The sequence below is a fragment of the Sebastes fasciatus genome, chromosome 20, assembly GCF_043250625.1.
Source record: "Sebastes fasciatus isolate fSebFas1 chromosome 20, fSebFas1.pri, whole genome shotgun sequence".
In the NCBI taxonomy this organism is placed as follows: Eukaryota; Metazoa; Chordata; class Actinopteri; order Perciformes; family Sebastidae; genus Sebastes; species Sebastes fasciatus.
The window spans coordinates 5,780,071-5,803,239 of NC_133814.1; the positions used below are offsets into that span (position 1 = coordinate 5,780,071).

The 23,169-nt window shown below is 39.5% G+C and overlaps 2 protein-coding genes across 8 annotated transcripts in view; both read left to right on the forward strand.

Annotated features, from left to right (window-relative positions):
* The first annotated feature begins 2,970 nt into the window (after window positions 1-2,970).
* get4 (guided entry of tail-anchored proteins factor 4) lies at window positions 2,971-18,080 on the forward strand. Its single transcript, XM_074621077.1, has 9 exons — window positions 2,971-3,170; window positions 4,589-4,667; window positions 5,611-5,692; window positions 7,098-7,247; window positions 9,493-9,631; window positions 11,087-11,227; window positions 11,549-11,624; window positions 11,872-11,944; window positions 14,536-18,080. The coding sequence occupies exons 1-9, from the start codon at window positions 3,031-3,033 to the stop codon at window positions 14,625-14,627; spliced, it is 972 nt and encodes a 323-aa protein (XP_074477178.1). The 5' UTR covers window positions 2,971-3,030; the 3' UTR covers window positions 14,628-18,080.
* Window positions 18,081-21,003: 2,923 nt separating this feature from the next.
* Window positions 21,004-23,169, forward strand: part of mrtfab (myocardin related transcription factor Ab) — a 52,385-nt gene continuing 50,219 nt past the window's right edge. For 3 of the 7 annotated variants that reach the window (XM_074619889.1, XM_074619900.1, XM_074619894.1), the window contains exons 1-2: window positions 21,017-21,165; window positions 21,831-21,892. The gene's annotated coding sequence lies outside the window, so the exon portion shown is untranslated. Of the gene's footprint in view, window positions 21,166-21,398; window positions 21,417-21,830; window positions 21,893-23,169 lie in introns of those variants that run through there. The other 4 variants (XM_074619891.1, XM_074619903.1, XM_074619916.1 and 1 more) reach the window with 3 other exon arrangements.

Consider the following 23,169-nt stretch of genomic DNA (forward strand, 5'->3'; position numbering starts at 1 on the left):
AGGGAATGAATAATATTTGGCTCGGGGGAGACTCAGACGAACCTCTTGAAGCCACGTGATCATGATCATGATTGCAATCTTTCACTAACCACAAAGGAGTTTTATTTTGTCAAACCTTACCATAACAATGCTGCCTTAAGGGCGCATGGCATTGATGTAATGGAGGACCACGGGAGTCACGTAAATAGTATTAGAGCATTTAATTGATTAATAACTAATTGTACAATAAAAATAGGCATTAATAAATGTGTTTAATAATTCATTTATTAATTGTACAATAAAAATAGGCATTGATAAATGTGTTTACAAATTAATTTATTAATTTATGAATAAATGAACAAAATTACAAAGTATTTCATTATTTGACATTTTAATGGGCAATAAAAAGAATTATGAAAAGAATTTACAAATGAAATATTAATACAAGTGCTTAATACAAGTGCTCCACAGACAGACTCAGGACATCCTTTGTTGTCCCTCGAGCCATCAAACTGTACAACACCTCTCTAGGGAGGGGGGGACAAAGGAGGACGGTCTGCAGGACAGATAATAATGCACACAGTGCACTTTCATAGACTAAGCTACTGGAGTTACCCTGCACTATACTCAGTTTTAAAAGTTTCCTTCATCTCCTTGTATTTTTATATCTGGTATATTTTTTTGTACTTTGTACTAATAACTTTTTTACTGCCTTTTTACTAACATGTTTTGCACTATGGAACTGTGATGCTGGAAACTTGAATTTCCCTCGGGATCAATAAAGTTATCTATCTATCTATCTATCTATCTATCTATCTATCAATAGATCAAATTAGAAATGGATTTACAAAACCACCATAAACACCATTTAAAAATACATTAATGAATTCATAAATAAGTAATGGAATTTAAATTCTTTTTGAAAATGCAGTTTAAAAAGAGAAATAAATAACTGGATTAACAAATTGAATAAAGAACGTTTTATTAACAGAGGTTTTAAATCTTTTTTTGTAGCCTGTGTAGCCTGCAAGCGGTCACAAGGTTTCATGAACTGAAAGAACATCTGGACTCTACCCTATAAGTATCTTTTGACAAACAAAATAAGAGAAGTATCCTTTAAAATCCTTCACAGATATTATCCAGCAAGTCATTATCTAGTTAAGTTTAAACAGGACATCAATTTAAACTGTTCATTCTGTGATGTACTCCCAGAAACTCTCCTTCATTTATTCTGGCACTGTGACCATAACAAAAGGCCGTGGAAGGACTTGAGTAGATTCATTATTGATAATATTGACCCTGATTTTATTGTCTAGAGAATGTTTTGTTTGGTTTCCATAAAGGAAACAGTAAAATCAAGGAAAATTATATTATTAATCTGATTATTCTCTTAGCTAAATTTCATATACATAAATCCAAATTTAGTAAATCTAAACCTTCATTTTTTGTATAAGAACATGAAACCACGACACAAAATATTCTATATATAATATAATCAGCTAGCAAGTTCAAGCAAGAGTCATCAAACTTTTGAAACCATGTTACCGAAGAGAAAAGACTGATTTGATGGGGATTTTGATTTAAAAATGTTGGGCCCAAAACGACTTTTTCCCATAGACTTACATTGAGAAAGAGACATCTATAAATCGGCGGATAATTTTTTTTGGAGGTAAATCAACTTCCCTGTTCGAACACTTATTTAAATGATTAGGTCCTTTAAAGTTCCTCCGAAAACTCCTCCGAAAACAAAAAAACTATTAAGATGGTAACTTTTTGCTCCTCCTTTAAAGGGACTGTTTGTAACTTATTACATGTATAAATCTACCGGGTCGGTTTCCCATGTGTGCTCGCATATCCACGCTCGCGTGTGGCTACGCTGTTCAGTCTCCATGTGGACACGTACCATCAGACTCCAACACAAACTACACGGAAGCACCAAAACCTTAAAGTTTTATCTAGTGAAGCCCGTCTGTTAAACAGTGTTGGCGGCGGTGGTAGTACGCAGGGGAGACCGTAGCTTTGGTCTCCAGGGCCGGAGTCTCTGCTGTACTCTGCTCCTCCGCCTGCCTTCACTCACACACCACGCTCGTTCTCGCTCCACCTCACGTTCATGCGCACACACTACACACTGCAGATGACTTCGTAGCTCTGAGACTATCTAGTGGACGTTTGTGCAGAAATAACTGCTGCAGCTCCTCCAGACCAACAGAGGTTTTCCGTGTCTTGTGAAGTGACGGGGCTCTGCAGCGAGAAACGTTATCGTCTCCGACCGGGTCCTGGTGTCTTCCTCCAGCTGCGGTCGGAGACGATAACGTTTCTCTTCCTGCTTCAGCCCCGGAGGATGAGGCAGGAAAAGCCAACACTAGGATCAGCAGTGATTCATGGAGAGACCTTCGTCTGGTCAGCTAACGTTACTGCCAAGCAGGTGAAATATAGAGTGATATTGCGGTTTTACTGTTTTGAGCGATGCTCGTTCATGTCTATTTTGAGCGAGCAAGCGCGAGCCCGACGCTGACTTTCGTTGACTTAACGGCCACAGGGGTCGCTTTTGACAAGCATTTCTGATTCTTATAAACAGTCCCTTTAATATATTTATCTAAATGTCTATTTTCCCCCTGGCTTTGTACTTGTAAGTTGGAAGCTTTTTATCCCCTGGCATCTGTTATTTTGTCTTGTTGTTCCTTGTACAGTTTTGCACGTCTTTGTAATTGAACCTGTATGACCAGTTTGTGAAATAAAGGCAAAAAAAAAAGAGTTTAAGGAAATGTGTCTATAAATCTATATATATATATATATATATATATATATATATATATTGACATACTGTATATATATATACATGTATATATCTCTAAATATATACATGTATATGTCTACATACTATGTATGTCTGTGGTTACCACTATCTCCCAACCACATAACCACCACCATGGATGTATTAAAGCACCACAACACGCCGGCTACGGCGAGCGACGAGGCTCCGCGTTGTTTAAAGGCTTCCGGTCTCCCACTGTCAACACTTGGCTCGAGCGCTGCTGCTGCGGAGCAACGATGTCGGAGCCGGAGTCTCTGAGGTGCTCCAGCGCCAGAAACCGTGGAGGCGTACAGCGGGTTGAGGGAAAACTGAGAGCCAGCGTAGAGAAGGGGGATTATTATGAAGCACACCAGATGTACAGGACTTTATTTTTTAGGTAAGACTGACCGTTTCGTGTTAATATAGGGGCAGTTTGTAAATTGTCATTTTTGGCTTTGGGGCCTGCCTGTTCCAGATCATTCTACTGTCAACCTTGCTACCATGCCTGTCCGCTTGTGATTGGCTGAATCCCACCGAGGACCCGCCCACTCATGTCGGTCCGTCTGTTTGAGTGGACAACTGCGCTGTCAATCACTAATTACAAAATGGGACTGCTAACTACGGCTAGTTAGCTAGCTAGCTAGCTAGCTACGTGTTTAGCAACACAACTAATGATAGCCGAGTTAGCTGGACTGCTAATACAAGACAGTCAGACCGCTATGCGTTATTGAAACATATACTTCACACGTAAATGAACAGAATATAGCGGCTAACTGCTTTGTTAACCTTAAACGTGTGTTGAAACTGTCCAGCTGTGTTAGCATGTAGCCATGTAGCCGCATACTGCACCGCAGCAGGCTGACCTGATGGCTGGACATGTTTTGCCAACTGCCTAGTATATTTAACTAATCTTGATTTAAAAGCTAGTTATGCTCACATGACCATTGGTCACATTTGCAGACACTGGGAAGTCTTGTCAGAACCAGTCATAGTCTGTTTTCCAGTGTCTGTCTATTTCATTAAGTATTATATACATATTCATAATATTACATTTATTTATTGTACATACTACATTTATTTATTGACGGACTGCACACACTATGTTCACCCATTCACTCTGTATCTTTTATATCTCTATTGTTTTTTTTTATAGTTTTTGTATACCTTTACCTCTCCTGTGTTTCACTGTTTGCTGATGTTGCTGCTTTGACACCTGAATTTCCCTCTGGGGATTAATAAAGGTTCATCTTATCTTATTAAATATTCACACACTTACACACACTTACTGGTGTACATAGCTACCTGCTCCAATATAGAATAGGAGCCTGGATGCAGTTAGTTAGGGGTGATGAATAGATTAGTTGTGCTGCTAAACTGGTTGGCTATCTGCTTGGAGCATAATTTACTATAGAAGGCGATTTGTTCTAAATCCAGCCCATTTAAAGCCAATCCTTCTCCATATCACATAGTGAGTTTGTCAGCCCTCTGCCTCTTCGTCATCGTCTTTCTCTTTCTCATGACTAGCAGTCATGATTGCAATATTATTTCTGGAAATCCTCTCACACTTGCAAAATGGGGAGTCAAAAAAAATGCTGCAGCTTGCCTGTGTTCCTCAAGAAAGTTGTGATACTCTATGTAATATTCACATTGATAACCTTGTTTTGTATCTCAAGCTAAACCAGCGTGCATGTATCTTATCTTGTAGCCCCATGGTCTTGAGTGATGTCAAAAACAAGCTTGTGTCCGTCTCGATAAGCAAATGGTATCTCATATGTAATGCTGACACTCCTGTTTGACACTCCTGTTTTTCAACAGGTACATGTCACAGGCAAAACATGCTGAGGCCAGGGAGCTGATGTACAACGGCGCTCTACTGTTCTTCAGCTATAACCAGGTACATGCTACATTAGATCTCCACTCGATTAGCTGGCTTATATCCCACAGCAAGTTTGTTTTAAAGTCTTGAATGTCAAGTGTGCACATTGTTTGTTGAAACACCCCAGATAGGGAAATGATAATGTCCTGTTTCAAAGTAGCTTTGTTGGGTGACTGTATTTATTGTTTATTTTAGTATAATTGTAACACTAGAGTAGTGTCTACAAGCTTGTCATTCACAAGGGAAACCACACATGTAAGAATGTTAGTTTTGTATGGGGTCCATCTTTGTGTGCGCAGAAAGCTAATGTTGATATGAGATTATTACTGGTCATACTGTATATAAACTCTGTTTTGAGAGTAGTTGCACTAATGCTGCACATGCATCATCAAGTTTACCCTAATCTAAGCTTCCACACAAAAATATTTTGTTTAGTGTGCATGTAAAGTAAGCCAGGAGTCAGTTAGATGCTAGTTTGTCAGTTTGGGTAATGAATTCAAGATGGATAGATGGATTAAGCTTCTTCTGGGGGCGGCAGTTGCTCAGTCCATAGGGACTTGGCTTGGGAACCAGAGGGTCGCCGGTTCAAGTACTGAGTGTGCTGGAGAGATGCCAGTTTGCCTCTTGGGCACTGCTGAGGTGCCCTTGAGCAAGGCACCAAACCCCCAACTGCTTGGGGTGCCTGTCATGGGCAGCCCCCTCGCTCTGACATCTCTCCATTAATGCATGTATATAGGTCCTGTTTGTGCATGTGTGCGTGTGTGTATTTCAGGCCTGTGTGTACTATGTACTATGTAAATTAACAGAGTGAAAAAAATTAAATTTCCCCTCGGGGATCAATAAAGTGCCTTCCTTCTTCTTCTTTTTCTTCTCCCAGCCCCCAAGTTACTTGTGTAAAATATCAAATTCTTTTGAAAAAATATGTAATTAAAGATGCACTTGATTGTGTTTTCATCTCCAGCAAAACAGTGCAGCAGACCTGTCCATGCTGGTACTGGAGGTGTTGGAGAAATCTGAGACAAAAGTTGAAGATGAAATATTAGGTGAGTGGCAGCCACCAATTCACCTACAAGACTACCTGCGCTAAACTATACATTTTATAAAAAGATATGTTTAAGGGTGGATAGTTTCTGAATATTTTGTGCTTTTATAGTACATTACAGTACCTTTCACAGCAAGATTTACACAAATAAGAAGCACTTAAAATTTCAGCTTTTAAAGTTGATTCCATTGCCTCTGAAAGATACTTCAGAACACTGAACAAGTGCAAAAGTAAAATCCATTAAATTTCAGCCTTTTAGGGACGTGAATAATGCTTTACAAGAAAAATGTAGCCATTGCAAAATGTTCTAATGTTGAAATTAGGGCTGTCAAATTAACGCGATGATAACACGTTAGCGCAAATTTGTTTTAACGCCACTAATTACTTTAACACATTGACGCAACTTGCAATTTTTAGGTTGTAGTGGGCTCAGTTTTAAAGCTAGAATGAAGATACTGGCATCATATGAAACTGCAAAACCTAAGGAATCCTTACAATGTCATACTAGCTTGTCGCGAAGGAGGGTAAATAACGTCTAAACTTGCACTAAATTTTGGCGAGGAAAAACTGCCATTGCCATTTTCAACGAGGTCCTTTTGACCTCAAGATATATTAATGAAAATGGGTTCTATGGGTACCCACGAGTCTCCCCTTTACAGACATGCCCACTTTATGATAATCACATGCAGTTTTTAGGCAAGTCATAGTCAGGTCAACACACTGACACACTGACAGCTGTTGTTGCCTGTTGGGCTGCAGTTTGCCATGTTATGATTTAAGCATATTCTTTATGCTAAATACTGTACCTGTGAGGGTTTCTAGATAATACTAGTCATTGTTTTCTGTTGTTAATTGATTTCCAATAATAAATATATACATACATTTGCATTAAGCAAGTATAGTTGCCCACTCCCATGTTGATACGAGTATTAAATACTTGAGAAATCTCTTTTAGCTAAATTTTGAACAGATACAAAATTTGTGATTAATTAGAGATTAATCGTCATTAACTATGGACAATAATGCAATTAATCATGATTAAATATTTTAATCGATTGACAGCCCTAGTTGAAATGTAAAAAGATATACATTATTTACAGTAGATCGTCCTGATCAATAAGTACCAGTCTTTTAATGCAGTGAGGCATTTTTGACAGCTGGCGTACCCGATCCCATGTAATGGATTGGGCTTTACATGTATAGCCAATACAGATCCACTATTGATTGGCCTTCATACTGTAGTGATATGCTGGATTTGTTTGGGACATCTCTAGTCTGTGTAATTGCTTATAAATGCTGCAGGATTAAATTCTCATAACAATCAGAGAAGTCAGCCTTTCAGGAGGAGGGGCATAAAAGGGACATTCTCTGATGCTGTTGGGGTTGTGTGTGTGATTGTTGAGCAGAAAGCCTGGCTAAGCTGTTCAGCCGGATGGACCAGAACTCTCCAGAGAGAGTCGCGTTTGTGTCCAGAGCCTTGAAATGGTCCACAGGAGGGTCCGGGAAGTTGGGTCACCCAAAACTACACCAGCTGCTAGCTGTCACCTTGTGGAAAGGTAATGAATGAATTTAGTTTTATGAAGTGTAGAGGAGAATAATACATGGTTATCACAAGTTATGATAAATATTGAATCTAACGATGTAAAACAGATAGTTGAGTATTTGAGTCTCTCAAATAATCTCATCAGTTATCCAAATATCTATATCATCACAGTCCTAAACATGATGCTTCACATCCTAACAAAACCAACTGAAGGGAAACACACAATGGCAGCATATGATGTTCACCAAAACACCCGTCGCCTATTGTTTTGTAAACTCAGGCACCAGCAGCATCATGATGCGTGTTAACCCTCGTCACAATAAGCACTGTCCTTTCTGTCAGCATTGACACCCGTTAACACTCCAGGAAAGCACCAATTTTATTCCATTCACTCCCTAGGAGTGATGAGGCACATCCCAGCTTCTGTACAGTAAAGGGAGGGTCCATTATTGTTTTTTATTTATTTTCTTTTAGGCTTTTTTTGTCATTGTGAAGCTTCACAGTGGGGTTCATTATGTGTTCAAATCCGAACATTGACATTTTGTCAAAGTATGTATGTTTTAGCTTCAATATACTTCTAAAAACTTTTTCCCACATGACCTGACCTAGTAGGGCAGTGCAATTAAATCAAATTTCAATTACAATTTTGGCTTCCAACAATTATTAAAAACAACATAATCAACATAAACGATTGTCCCTCGTTCCGTTTCGCAATGACGCTCTGTCTTTTGTCTTGCGCACCCCTTTCCTTCACAGCGGTGTGGTTTCAGGAGCCGCTGCTCGGTGTGGGAGGATCCCCCTTGTGGGAACTCTCCCCGACGCTGGGTATATTTCCTCTGTAGTGGTGCGCCGCGAGTCGTGACCGTCTAAGTTGGCTTGGAAAGGCCCAGTGTGAAGTTGCAGCCTGGACCATCTGGACCGCGCTGCTTAGGGAGGGACGAAACTCTCTGCTCCCGGCGTGACTGTCACCCGGGGTGGACCCACCCGTCTTGACACACAGACCCTGTCTTGTTTACCATGCTTTGTGGGTGTGTGACTTTTTTGCCGTGTCATCACTATTCATATCTATACAACCTATGTGTTGATTGTAAGATTAGCCTAAATTGTCAACAAGAGCACGAAGTTCTTCATAGATCTAGCCTCTAAATTTTGCCATCAAAGTGCACCAGATTGAAGCATTTAACTTATAATGTAGGCTACAAAATGTTCTTTCTAAATGCATAATATTTCGATGAGTAATCGTGTTGAATAATCGTGATCTCAGTATTTATGATTTTTGTAATAATCAAGCAACCTTATGACCTAGGTTTCTGCATGATGACGCTGCTACATATACAGTATATATACAGTGTAATAACATTACATACAGTAACTTGGATGGCGGTTGGTATACTCCCAGATTGGAGAAGCAGACAGGAGCACTGAAGCTAAGCAATGTACTGCTGGGAACGCCACGTTAGTTCGGATTCGAAAGTCACAGAATAACACAAACAAACTAACTGATCGATGCAGCGCTAGACTAGCAACTCCTGTGTTCTGCTTAAAATTAAAATCTGGTAAAATTAAATGTTTTTGTGAATGGAGTCTGGTCTGGTAGCAATGTAGACCGTATTATAATTGCTTCAGTTCCTCATCTGAAAGGGCTGTCTGATGGCGAGGTAAAGTTGTGAAAATATTCTAAATATAGCGTACACTTAAACTGATATAGATTTATTTTTTTTAGGTGGCTAAAATACGTGCTTCTGCTGCACCAGTCCACAGCCGCTTAACCTCGCTGCCAGACAGCCCTTTCTGATGGGGAACTGACGCAGTTATATTGTTCTCTTCGAAGCCACCAGACTACATTCACAAAGCAGTTATTTTAACTCGCAGAACAAGAGAGTATACATACAACCTCACTTAAAAAAAATCCGAACTATTTTAGTTATTTCCAAACTTAGCACAGCTGACGTTGACTCAGCTAGTGCTAGCGTTCACAGTATTAATAGCCTTATTGATTAGCTTACTTTGGTAACCTACGTCACTGCTTTTTCCAAAGGCTGAGTGGGCGTATCCATTTGAGGAAAAAAAAGGAACAGAACACATATTGACCCGCCCTCTAACTAATTCTTCCAGCCGTATGCCATATCCGGTGTATGCTACGGGTGTGTGTTGCCCTTAATATTGGTCCTAATGTGCAAGCTGCCCTGTTCCTGCGTGAAAGTTAATACCTTAACAGTTTTAGATTATTGAATATTAAAATGTTTTTGTGTGTTCAGAGCAAAACTACAGTGAGTCTCGTTACCACTTCCTGCATTCGTCTGACGGGGAAGGCTGTGCACAGATGCTGGTGGAGTATTCAGCGTCACGAGGCTTCCGCAGCGAGGTCGACATGTTTGTGGCGCAGGCCGTCCTACAGTAAGTGAAACAACAATATTCATTTTTTATATCGTCACCTTGTAATAGCTGACATCACCTTCCATGTCAGTAAATGTAATCTGAAGTTTTTGTTTGATTTAGGTGTAGTATTCTGAATCTGTATGTGCTGTGGAGAATAGGGTCGGGCAATATTGAAATTCCCCTACTGAAAATATTGCTTTAAGAAAAACAATATATGATATTATCGTCCAAAAAAAAGCTGAAGTGAGACGCACATGGATATAAGTATCTATAGAGTGGAGATGCATATGTTGCAATAGGCTACCTATAGGTGGCCAGTGTGGCGAAAATGTATAGGCAGTAAGTGTTGTTTTACTCAAGTGCATGCTGAGATCAATAAATCAGATGAATCAGCTGGTGAGGTTATTTTTTATTAAATAACACGTTTATCGACATTGATGTCTACCTTTTTCACATCTGAAACGACGGCATTGTAGTAGCTTGGAATGGCTGTCTCAGGTCTCTCTCTGTCACTCTCTCGCACACTCGCTAACATTACGGGCCGCTTGGCTGGCAGAAACGGAGCGTCTCGTCAGCCCAAAATACCCATGAACTTCATAGTAAACAAACGCGACGTCCGCCGTGCGCCTCTTCTGTCTGTCTGTCTCTCTCTCTCTCTCTCTCTCTCTCAACCGCACACACTGACACTCGCTAACGTTAAACACACAACCCACGCACTGACGTATTCCTTAAAAATACATAAATCCCAGATGGCTTGGCCCGGCGGTGAGTCAATTTAGTCCCGGCGAACCGCTGGGCTGGCAGTACACTGGCGGACACCTTGCTGTCTTGCTGAAATATCTGCGACTTGGTAAGTCATATTGGCGATGTAATGTATTCACCAATTCCTTGAAACTGGCTTTTTCAACTGTGTCTATAGAAACCATTTCTTTTACAATGTGCCTGGTAACTGCCCTCGTACAGTCTCGCCTCCGTTGGCGGTCACGTTTATATGTTTTTGTTGCTTTTGCGAAAGCTACATGGGGAATTACGTAGGCTACAGCTTCAGACGTATGCTACATGTTATTACATGTTTGTTTTTTTGATACACTACAAAAGTGCGGTGAAGCATAGAGAAAAAGAGAAAGAGAGAGAGACTGAATATAGTGCAAAACTCATAACAGGTGTTGCGTATTTGAATATCGTTCTGTTATCGTGGACACGTGAGGACTATTATTGTAGCCAACCAGTATCGTGTTGAACAATAATCTCGTCATATCGCCCAAGCCTAGTGGAGAAAGTAGTATTGATGCATCCTCCTCCAGCATATTTGTCATATCCATTTTCTGTGTTTGATTGTTTCTGGTCTACCGTCTCTCTCTCTCTCTCTCTCTCACTTTCTGTCACATTTTCTTTCGCATCCTCTCCTTTTGTCTTTACACCCTGTCCCTTTTCTATTTCTGTCCTTTTCTTCTCTGAACCTCCACCCTCCAGGTTCCTCTGCTTAAAGAACAAAAACGGTGCTTCCGTGGTGTTCAGCACATACACAGAGAAACACCCGTCCATAGAGAAGGGCCCACCCTTCGTCCAGCCTCTACTAAACTTTATCTGGTTTCTGCTGCTGGCAGTGGATGGGTGAGTTGTATTAACCTCTATAAACCTTTACTTGAATAATATATTTAATTTATTATGTCTTTAATGTCACATAATAATGTCTTATTCTATTGTATATCTGCACAGACTCCTCAGCTACCATTAGCTGACTTCATACTGCAGCATTAATCTCATTTGATTGACAAATTTTGTGCAGCGAATAGAACACAGCCAACAATAGACTTCAAGCTACTGCTGAGCTTGTTCCTTTAGTACTTTACAGCAGTAAATTGTTTGTTTGAAAAATAGTTTGCAGGTAATAATGTACAGTATTTAAAACTTTACTTGTCTTTGTTTCTTCAGGGGTAAATTAACAGTTTTCACAGTGTTATGTGAGCAATATCAACCTTCCCTAAAGAGGGACCCCATGTATAATGAGGTGAGTGTTTAATAAACTCTAATAATAATCATGTATTAAATGACCAGTAATGAGAATGCAGTTGCAAAACACCATGTGTACTATATGTATTATGCTTGAATAATATTGTCTTTTGTGTATTCTGATGGAATATTTCCGACCATGTAAACACGTCTTTGGTTGTACTTTTGTAACCTTGTCATATTCACAACCATGGCCTCTCTTTCCTCCTCTACCTCTTCCTTTGGACATCTTCCTGGCTCCTCAGTATCTCGACAGAATAGGACAGGTTTTCTTTGGCGTTCCACCCAAACAGTCCCCATCATACGGTGGACTGCTAGGTGAGTGAACCAAGATTTTGTTCATTTGAAGCAGATCATTTAAGTTTTGTTCCCTGTACGACTCAACATCACATCCCTGTTCACTATGACTCACACATTTCAACCCTCAGGTTTTACATATTAGGTGTGCTGCATTCAATTTATAGTTAAATCCACAAACGTATATTGTCTCAGAGTTGATATATGATGGTTTATTATATACATTAGGGGTGTAACAGTATGTGTAATTTTCGTTCGCTTCGGTCCATGACATCCTTTCGGTACACCGTGTGCCCCATACAGCTGTTTATGTCTATTACTCGCCCATGCGGAACAGAAATTCTGGAGCGTTTTAATTTTACCTGGAAAGTTTTGGCAGCGCACCAGTTGTCTATCAGTTGTAGCAGCGCTATAGCATGCTAAGTGGTTTAGCCCGGTTCGCAGGGTTAATCAAGCTCAATGGACAACGATTTGTTTCAAACTGTATGCCGACACTGTTAAACTGAAGTCAGGTATGTCTGTGGATACTCTGCATTTAATTTACAACGGCATCAGCCGAATGTGTTGATTAGCAGAGTGAAACAAAAACAGACAACAACACAGGGCTCAGGCAGCCTCCTACTGCAGATTCAGACCGTGCTACCAAACTCGATCGTGTAGCCTACCGAATAAAAGCATGTGGTCAAAGTGTTTTGAGCCCCACTACAATGTGTTCAGTCAGTCGTTTGTGCCTGCCCCGTATGAACGAGCACAAGCTGCAGCCCAGTTCAGGAATTATCAACAGGTCAGAGTCTTATGATGGAGCATTATGGAATCAGAAATACTTCATTGATCCCCGGGGGGAACCTGGGTTACATTTACATTACATTTATTTTACATTACAGACATTTCTGTTATTTTTTTATGTATTTATCTTTTATTGAAAATATGTCAGTATTTGAGTGCTGAACTGTTAGAATAAGAATTATGGCCAATGAGTCAATGTTACAATTTTCAAAATAAATGAAAAATATATATATATTTTCTGAATTTCTTTGTTTTCCCTATTGTACCGAAAATGTACCGAACCATGAATTTTGTGCACCGTTACACCCCTAATAGACATTAAATGATTAATGAGTTTTGACATTTTGGGAAATATGCTTATTTGCTTTCTTGCAAAGAGGTAGATGGAAGATAGATACCACTCATGTCTGCACGGAAAATAGTGAGCTTTAGAGGTGCCAGGAGACAGATTATGTTACCTTTTGAAAAAAGCCAGGTTAGCTGTTTGCCCCAGTTTCCAGTCTTTATGCTAAACTAAGCTAACTGGTTGCTGGCCCCAGCTATATATTTTCCATACAGATATGAGAGTGCTATCAATCTTCTCATCTAACTATGGCTGTCCTCGAATACCCTTTTTTGGGCTTCGAAGCTTCGGTTAGAAATATTTGAAGCTTCGAGGCACAGCGCAGCAGGCTTACAAGTTCTTCTGTCGGTCTGTCAATGTTTCCCCCGTTTCAATGCCGCTGCCGCACTACTGTACACATACGCACCTCTACACACAACAAACAACGATATCCATCTGAGAATAAATAATAATAATTAATGTTGAATACTAATAATGAATAATGTTGTGGCATTATACCTTATTTCTTGAGCTATTTTGGGGTTTATACTTTATTATAACATATTTATAAAAAAAAGCATTCCAATACTGATTTGGAGGTCGATAACCATGGTAACGGTCAAAGCTTCGAAGCATTCAGGTCAGCCCTACATCTAACTCTGCAGGAAATTGAATGAGTGTACTACTTTTAGTAGTAGTAGTACTTTTTTTTTAGTACTTCCCAAAATGTTGAACTATTCCTTTAAAATGCTACATATAATAATTTATCAACTTCTTTGAAAAAGAAAGCTTTGTACAAGATAATTTTGTGCTGTGTAAATGTCACGAGAACTGATACTTCGGAACCAAGTTGATGCCAAATTTCTGAAAACGTGACGGCACACGTTTTTCTATAGTAGTGCAGGTACCGTCAGGGCTCGAGACTGATGTTGTCCATTGTACATTATGAACAACAAATCTGTGTTGAAATTGGCAGGACAAGAACTAGTTAATGTTAGTTGTTAGCTCCGTGCAGGACTGTGCTGTTTACCGCCTGCTAACAGCTAACATTAACTAGCTCTCCTCCTGCCGTTTTCAAGAATGGAGGTGTCTTTAATTTAAATTATGATGCGTTCAGGCTCTATTCAGTAATGAGTATCAGGTTAAGGTAAATTCTAACCTTATCACGGTGTGTTCAAATGTAATCATGTAAAATGTGTTTTTTGGCGAGAAACTTGAATAAATCCATTTGTTTGAAGGAGATGTTTTCACAGCAATTTAAAATACATAATAGAGAGGGAATTATAACCTGTTAAACTTCCTAACAAAAAACAGTATGCAAATGGTAATAGAGGAGTGGATGTTGAGGTACATGGGATTTATTGTATTACTTTTGTTTTTTTACCGTGGTATCGAATTGGGTATCAAGAATCATAAAATTTCCCTGGTATTGGTATCACCTACTAACTTCCTGGTGTAAACCATCATATGCACAGTATGTTGATCGCTGTGTTGCATCCTGCAGGAAACCTGCTGAACAGCCTGATGGGTTCGGGCGAGGAGGATGACGCGGCTGAAGAAGCCCAGGAGGACAGCAGCCCCATAGAGCTGGACTGAGCCTACCCCAGGACAAAGAGAACAAACGAACACAAAAAATAGAGGAAGACCACGTCGCCTCCCTCCTTCACCCCCACAACGAGAGTGGGGCGAGGCGCCGGTCCATGTTTTCAGAGGCGTGCTGTTTCCAAAAAAGAAAAAACCTTCCCAGTCTTAAAATCAGAGCAAGTATCAGGCTGCCAAAACATCCCTCTCAGCACTGCCGGGACTGCGCCAAACTGCAAACTCTTCCCGTGTTGAATTATTGTAAGATTATTATATTATTTTATTTTAATCATTGTTTTTGTTAGTTTGGGACTCTTGCTCTCTGTTTAAGTGGTATGATTTTTAAACAAGAGATGACAAGCTGCCCTCTCCCCGTGAAAACCTGCTCCCAAGAGATGTGGAAGGTTGGATTCTCCCAGTGGAGAGGATAGCATCACATGTGAAACCCCTCTATATAATGTTGTTGCTGACATCATTATAAGAGTCAAATCACTACAATTATTCAACTGTTTTGTTTGCCAGACCGCCACACGGAGCTCTACCAGAGCCATGGTGTTGCTGCATTTTTCAGTAACTTTCTCCGTTAAAACTCTTTTTTTTCAATAGTAAATTAAATTGTACTTGTAGTCAATGCCATCTCTCAGTTTCTCATCTCTTTGTCCTTTTAGCAATGTGGACAAAAAGACAACAAAGTTCTTTGTAAGTTATTATCAGAGGTCATCTTGCGTCTTAAATATCAAACTAAACAAACCCTTTCTGCTCAATGCCTCCTCCACTGTCATTTTTTATTTAAGACCCTGTTCAAACCTGGCATTCACATGCGCCTTGGGTGATCAGATCACAAGTGGACAGCTCTAAGTTCGTCTGTTCACACCTGGCATTAGAATGCGTCTCAAGTGACCACTTGTGATCGGATCTCATTTGCTCTCTCTATATGGAAATAAACGCGTAGTAAACACACGGCTAATACAGAAGACATTGTGACGTAACATTACATGAATGTCGGTAAGAATATCCTACATATTTGTGAATTCGGGTACATTTTATGAACGTCAAAATATAAGGTTATTGTACCGGCGGCACCCGGGGACCTCCGTGCCGCTGGCACCGCTGCCTTTGCCATGTAACAGCATGATACTAATGCACTTCCTATGCATAGTCTAATAATCTGTAGATTATGTAGCCTATAGATTAGATATATTTTAATAAAATACAGTTGTACCAACAGAATACAGTAGAGCACAGAGGCCGTTTACATACCACGAGGCTTACGTCTGCCTGTTCACATGAGGAGAGCAGTGAGACCCCGCAGATCCAAGCAGGAAGGCCTTTGAGTAGGTGGACCTTAGTGTTGCCCAGGACACATTAGCTTACACACTGCTAAAAGAATGAGGCCATATGGGGCCCAGATCACCTCTGAATGCGGTCTAAGGGATCGGATCTCAATGCGTCCTAAATGCGTCTTGAGTGCGTTCACACCTGTACTTAGAGCTGTCCACTTGTGACCGGATCACCCATGACGCATGTTAATGCCAGGTCTGAACAGGGCCTAAGTGAATTACTGCAAACATACAGCTGTCTGTATACAAATAGCTCCATTGTAGAGGTCCCACTTTTTTGCTGTGCACTGGCTGAACTGTTCCTGTTTGCATCTCCAAGAGGAAATGTGTGGAATTCATATTTTGCCAAGTCTCAAAAACTGTCTGGCAATGAGGTGTTTGAAGCACTTTCCTGGTTGTCGACTCCGACTGCCTGTCTGCATTTCGCTGTGAAAAATAAGTCAAAGCTGGGGTTACTTTTCAAGTCTGTTAAGTGATCTTAAAAAAAAATATTAAAAAAAATGAGACACTGTGAAAACCCGTCCGTTGGAGTGAATCTCGCTTTTCATGTTACAAAATGCTAATGTCTAAACCAGCTTACCATTCCTGGCTTAGTCTTTTGTCCCATTCCATTTTTCCTTTTTAATTTCCATTAAACAAGTGGATCAATAGTCCCAATATCAGTTCAGCCAGTGCACAATCAGAAGTGTGATTCAAGCAATAGCTACTGTTTATCAGTGTTATTAACTTAATCTGCCCTCAGAGACACACACTCTCTGCTCGTTCCTCTTGACGGCTTTCTCTTCTCACATCTTTCGATCTTCAGCATCTTTTTTGTCCTCGTAGTGACATTCAATCAGTCCAGGTCTTGTCAGTTTTAGGATTTAAAAAAAGAAGCCCTAACTGCTCCAGATAATCTTAAAGGGGGTCATATCCCCCCCTGTGAAGTCACATTTCAATTTGATACTAGGAAAGTCCAGAGGTCTTCCAATGTAGAGTAATGTTTATTTACTTCTATGTAATTATCTGTGTGGGACTGTGGAACGCCATAATGATCAATACTAAATTAGAAATGATGAAATGAATAACTGTGTGAATCAGTTGGGTAAAATATTTAAATAAACCGATACATAATTTGGTGAAACTCAACAAATTTTTAGGGAATATTATTTTAGGTTACATTGATGAGAAAAAAAAGATGAAATTAGTCATTTTAATAACATATTTAATACATCACAGGTTAATTGGGTCCTTTTTAAACATTTTACTAATTTATTGATATGTTTATTTGTTTCATAAACTTTAATATTGGCCATTTTGGCATACCATACGGGACCGGCTGGCTCAATGTCGTAGTGCTACAGTACAGGAGGACGGTTAGAATAGTGCCGAGTTGTCAATGTACTCTGCTGTGATGACATCTATCTACTGCTGAAGCTACAGAGAAAGAGACCAGTGATGTGGCTGTGCAGCGGAGATTGGTAAAAGAAGAAATTCTTCAAGAAAATTGCAAAAAAAATATTTAAAGGTGCAGTGTGTAGGATCTGGCGACATCTAGTGGTGAGGTTGTAGATTGCAACCAACTGAAGCTTCTCCCGTGTGCCAAGCGTGTAGGAGAACAACGGTGGCCGGCATGAGAAACGTTTCTTCCAATAGATCCCCCTAAATGTTACACACTGTTCCTTTAAATGACTCAGCTTTAACAGTATTGTGTTCAACTGTTTCTGGTGACCGGCTCTTCCTGCAGGCCTCTCCGTTACATCATTGGGGTCCACCGTCTCCAGAGAAATCGCTGGCAAAATTGACATTCAGGTTCCTCAACGGCACACATTTCCCAATGCTTCAATCAGTTCACCAATATCACAGAACATGCTCTACTACTTGCATCACACGCCTCTTATTATTCAGTGTCAATTGTCTCAACTTGTTTTCTTTGCTAACCTGAAAGTCAGTTTTCTTAGAATTCTCCTTTAATTATATTGCAGTAAAAAAAAAAAAGGTGTGTGACCAAAAGGCCTGTCTGTGTTATCACAGTTGTTTGCTTTTGTTTTTGATAATATTTTTCCTTTCAAAACTAAAGGGGAGTGTTTTGATTCACTAATTGAGTAAATAAACTACAACTGAGAAGAGTTTGAGAATGTCTTGAAACAAATATTGTCCTGTCCGCTTTTTCTGTTGCATCATGGAGTGCCTTAACAGAGTTGGCGCATGTGGAATAGTATATTTGTATATATATATATAAGTATATATATATATATACATATATATAAGATATTAGTACACTAGCTTTGCACTTTAGACTTCCAGACTGTTATTGTATATCAGTGAGAGGAGGACAAGCGAGCACCGGCAATACTGGAGGGCCCATGACTATCATCGTTCTTCCAGTTCAGCTAGGCCGCAGTGACGCTTGTAGGATTTTGCTGCTCCTCACACCAACAAAGCTTCCCTTTATATAATTATAATAAATAATCAAATTGAACCATTCTGATTCTAACATGCATAATTATCACAAAATAGTCATTCAAAATATATTTTATATTAATTTGCTTTATTCAATCATCGTATAATAACGGCAAAGTTCTTAGCTTACTGTTGAAATCATTTTTAAAGATTTTATTTTATAAGGTGATGATGCGTCAGTGTTGAGGTAACAGCTTATTGTGCTGTAAATATTAACCCTCTGAGAGCCACAATAGATCAGTTTTTGTCTTTTTTAGTTGGGTCCAGGGGGTCTTTAGGGTGAGATAGCAGGTCAACAGTAGATGTCACATAGAAGTGGTGTACATCATCTGAAAGCTGGGAACCTGAAGATTAATTTTCTCAGCACTATTATGTCAAGTTTTTCTAGCCATAAATCAGAAATAAACACACAATTAATTAAAAATAAATTGTTAAAGTGTTTAAGGGTTTAGAACATTATTATATAAGTATATGATGGCCATTCCCATGCTCTATTATGTCTCATAAGTTATTGCAGACATTTTTATGGCTTTTCATGATTAAATTTGATGGAACATTGGAAAATTTGCAGTATTATTAAATAAAACACAAAAAGCAAAACGGTTACAATTCAATATCTTCATTGTAATCCAAGCCAAATTCAACTCTCGTGCCGATATATTTAATATAGCCTATCTTTACACTACAGTGAATTGTGGATTCCAACAAGATAAGAGAGATTATTTTTTTCTTCTTTGCATCTACCACAGAGTTTATGTTTTCATTCATTAGATATTTCAATCACTTCCAATTTTTAATCATTAAAATCACAGTAAGTCAATTATTTAATGTTGAAAAATATAAAACAGTAAATCACAATTACAATACACCAACAGAAGATAAACACATAATAACATTGGACAGTATACAGGAAAGAAATGCATGTTGGTGGTGCACCCAAACACATGTTAAATAGATGTACTAATCTGTAGAAGTATTTGAACCCTGTGCTAATCTGAGGTCAATTTATTTGGAGAATAGAACATGCAAATTCATGTTTTGCATTTTTATATTTGTCAGTTTGACTCTTTATATAAAAACTGAACCAAAGCAGTTGTAAAGGTCTTTAAGAGGAGACACCCCAGGTGAATAGGGTGAATTGTTTTACTAATAGATATCACCATGAAATTTCCCCAGTTGATTACTTACATTGAGACAATTACTTTTTCCATTACAAGTTTTTTGAAAATGTATGTTTAATATATGTAACCTTTATTTAACTAGGAAGTCACATTGAGATTAAAACCTCTTTTACAAGTGAGACCTAAAGCCAAGACAGGGTCAAATAGCAGCATCCAACAAATAAAGACAACATTGAATCACAACGGCAACAATAGGTACGACAAAATACATTACATCATTATACAGTGCATTAACAATGCAGCATGTTGGTCATGTGTTTGCTATTTAATTGAAACAACTGCAGCTAGCAGTGACCACTTCCTTTATTCTATGTTTAAAATCATTTAAAGAGATGAGGGTCTCAAGTTTAAGCTTGGCCTGCAGATCGTTCCAGGACCAAGGACCGTGGTGGAACAGGCTTGCAAGCTTCTGTACAGATAGAAGGCACTTTAAACTGAAGCCATTTAGGTGACCTTAGACTATAACTGTTGTGGAGAATTACAAACTTCTGGTTTAAGTAAGTCGAAAGTTTGCCAGAGATGATCTTATAGACTAAAATCTACCAGTGTTGTAACCTCCGCAGAGTGAGGGATGACAAATATGCACATGAGGCATTATCTAATACTAACTTTTGGTGAATTTAGGAGAAATCTACAGACGCAAATAGACAAAGTAGTAAACTAAATGTGTGTTTTGGATGTTTTCTTTCCAGTAGTCTGAAAGAAGACATATTATTTGTTTTACAAACCATTAGTTTGGTTAAAAATGTTTCGCTGTAACCCAAATTGTAATCCCCTGGAATGCAATTAAAGGCCCTCACTTTATTTTGGAAAGATGATCAATAATAAGGGCAGACAACGGTGAGGTTGGGTTGCAACCAGTGATTTACAAACCTGTAGCTCTCTCCTCCTGTAGTACATGTAGTTTGACACTAGATGGCGACAGAGACTGTGCAGGGGAATGTGTGTAGTTGTATGTGCTGCATATACCTGTAATTTATTTTCTCCCTTTCTTCAAGTTAAATGCTGTACATACTCTATTATTTATTTATTTATTTGCCCATATATAAAACTGCACAAAATCCAGTCAGTGAAAAAACAAACAAGAAATGTATCAGGAGAGGCCAAGAAGCCACCCAACCCCAGGAGAAAAAAAACAATAACAAAAAAGGAAGAAAGATCTAAACTAAAATAATTTTAAAAATACAACAAAAGTTAAACAACAACAAGAAGTACACAAAATATGCAGAAAAATCCTAACCAAACAGTGGAAAACAATCCAATAAAAACAATGAAATACATACAAAAAAAAACAGTACAGAAAAAAAGAAAATGTATCTAAACACATCAAAAGATAATTAGACAGCATTAATTAAATGTGATGATAATTTCCTTTTAAAACATGTATTTGGGTGTTCCATATGTGCGCACCACTGTGTGTGGAAGTGTAGTGGAGGAAGTGGGTCTCTGCGTCCCGGAGTCCCGGAGTCCCGGAGCACAGAGCACAGGAGCGTTTTCCGGTTAAACTTTCCTTTGTGAGTCGGAAGTGGCGGTGTCACGCAAAGGCTGTTTATCCTTTCAGACACAACACACAAGTGACGACCATGAAAAGTAAGCGTAAAGACATACGTTAAAGAGATACTGTCGCGGTATTAGCTGGTAAACCGCTTCAGAGAAACGCTGAACTACTAGCTAGGTATGCTAGCGGTTAGTTAGCGGTTAATGCCTGGCAGACATAGCTAGCATGCTAACGGTAGCTAGTATGCTAACTTGTTTGTGTCTGACTGTCTGTAGTCAACAAGGATGGAGGACAAGGTTTATGTGTAGCCAGCGCCAGTACTGAGGACGTTATTTCGTAGTTGGTAACATTTCACGTTCATTATGTCGTTTGTGTGTGATTTGACACAGTAGCTTCACTTAATCTGGTGTTTATAGACTGTTCAGGTTAACTCCCACCCAGACTAGCTAACACTAGCCTAGCCTGTCTGTGTTTTGGACAGTGACAGCTGGAGAGGCTGCAGCTCCATGACATCTGCGGAGAGGCCTCCTGCAACGTGGATTCGTCTTTAGCCCATATTATCAGTTCTTATTACTCTTTTTAACCCTCTTTTACTCCACAGGGTTTTTTTTTTTTGCACATGCCCTGGTTACACTGATGCTGAAACTGCAGCTCAGCATGTTAATCCGCAGAGAAACGTGATGGGCCAGACTATAGAAAGAGATCAGATGTCTGTTATCCTCTGTTGAAGCTTTGCTTTTTTATTTTTCTTCAACAGAACCGTTCAAAGCAACGTCCTGCTGAAATGGGAAAACGCCCCTTCAAGATTGAGTAATACAGGTAAGCTACAAGCCTAGTTTCTGACAGGCCAGGTGGGGGAAGCACATCCTTTACCCTGCTGTTGCTGAACTGAAATGATGTGGTAATTCTTGGTAGTAGTTTTTTCCTGTGTCTGGTGGTGAAACAAAGCATGGCTGTCAGGACGTGTGCCTCTCTGTTTACTGTAACTGCTGTGTAATTGTGATACAGGACATATCTGAAAGGCTAGTGTGGGCAGGTAGAGAGGAATGCTGTGTGTCTTCAATGCATTGCACCAGAACAGTACACACTGCGTGTTTGAACAGCAGCCCTCCTGTTGGTGAAGAAAGGGATGAAGCAACTGATGTTGCAGTGAGCATCTCTGGAAAGCCATCTATTTGAATTTGATTGATTTGATTTCACCTCAGAGTGCTGAGCCCTGTTAGGCCATATTATTGAGGCATCACTATATACACCGCAGAGATATAAAGCCACACACAGGAGATATGCATCTCAAAGTGATGTGTTACACTGAGACAGAGATCACATGTTGCCTTGAGCCACTACAAACTTTATCTCGCTGTCAAATCAAGGAAGCTTGCACCGTTATTGAGCAAACAATGAAACCCACTGTAGATGCTACCAATGCATTGTCATCCAGTGTTAGTCAAGGTACTAGCTAGTCTTATTTCTCTCCAGAAATGGCATGCTCCCCAGAAAGAATTTTAGCACACATGTTATTTTCTTCCCTTTCTAAACCTGTTTCTGGGTTTGTTTTTCTCAGTCTCGAGTGGTAAGGCTTGTGACTCCCTTCGCAAAACTTGTTTTGGTTGTTGACATCTGCAACATGTGATTTCAAAAAATGTACATGCAAAACTCATCTCTGTGTGCTTTGAGAGTTTGCTCATCGTGACAGTACAAAGGTTTTGACTAGAGGCTATCAGGTGAGGGTGGTGAAAGATTTGTAACACTTGTCGAGTGACATTTTTTTTTTTTTTTTTTTCAAGTTATTTTTAAGTATTTATTGATAGGACAGTGGATAGAGTGTTGGAAAGGGGGAGAGAGAGAAATGATATGCGGAAAGGACCACAGGCCGGATTCGAACCCTGGTCCACCGCTGCTAGGACTGAGCCTTGGCGAAAAATGGGCGCTCGCTCTACCGACTGAGCTAACCAGCTGCCCGTGACATTTGTTTTAATATCACCATCATAAGATCTCCTTTATCCCATGCAAAGTCATGCTACGCTCAAATCCATATGACAAATTGACACCTCTCAATAGTTAGGGAAGAACAATTTTGTGACTTAAACAAGCTCACA

Excerpts from the sequence above, each read along its gene's own strand:
- get4 (XM_074621077.1), top strand. The coding sequence starts at position 3,031 with ATGTCGGAGCCGGAGTCTCTGAGGTGCTCCAGCGCCAGAAACCGTGGA. Across the intron at positions 5,693-7,097 it reads AGTTGAAGATGAAATATTAG|AAAGCCTGGCTAAGCTGTTC; the intron begins GTGAGTGGCAGC and ends ATTGTTGAGCAG. Across the intron at positions 11,945-14,535 it reads ATCATACGGTGGACTGCTAG|GAAACCTGCTGAACAGCCTG; the intron begins GTGAGTGAACCA and ends TGCATCCTGCAG.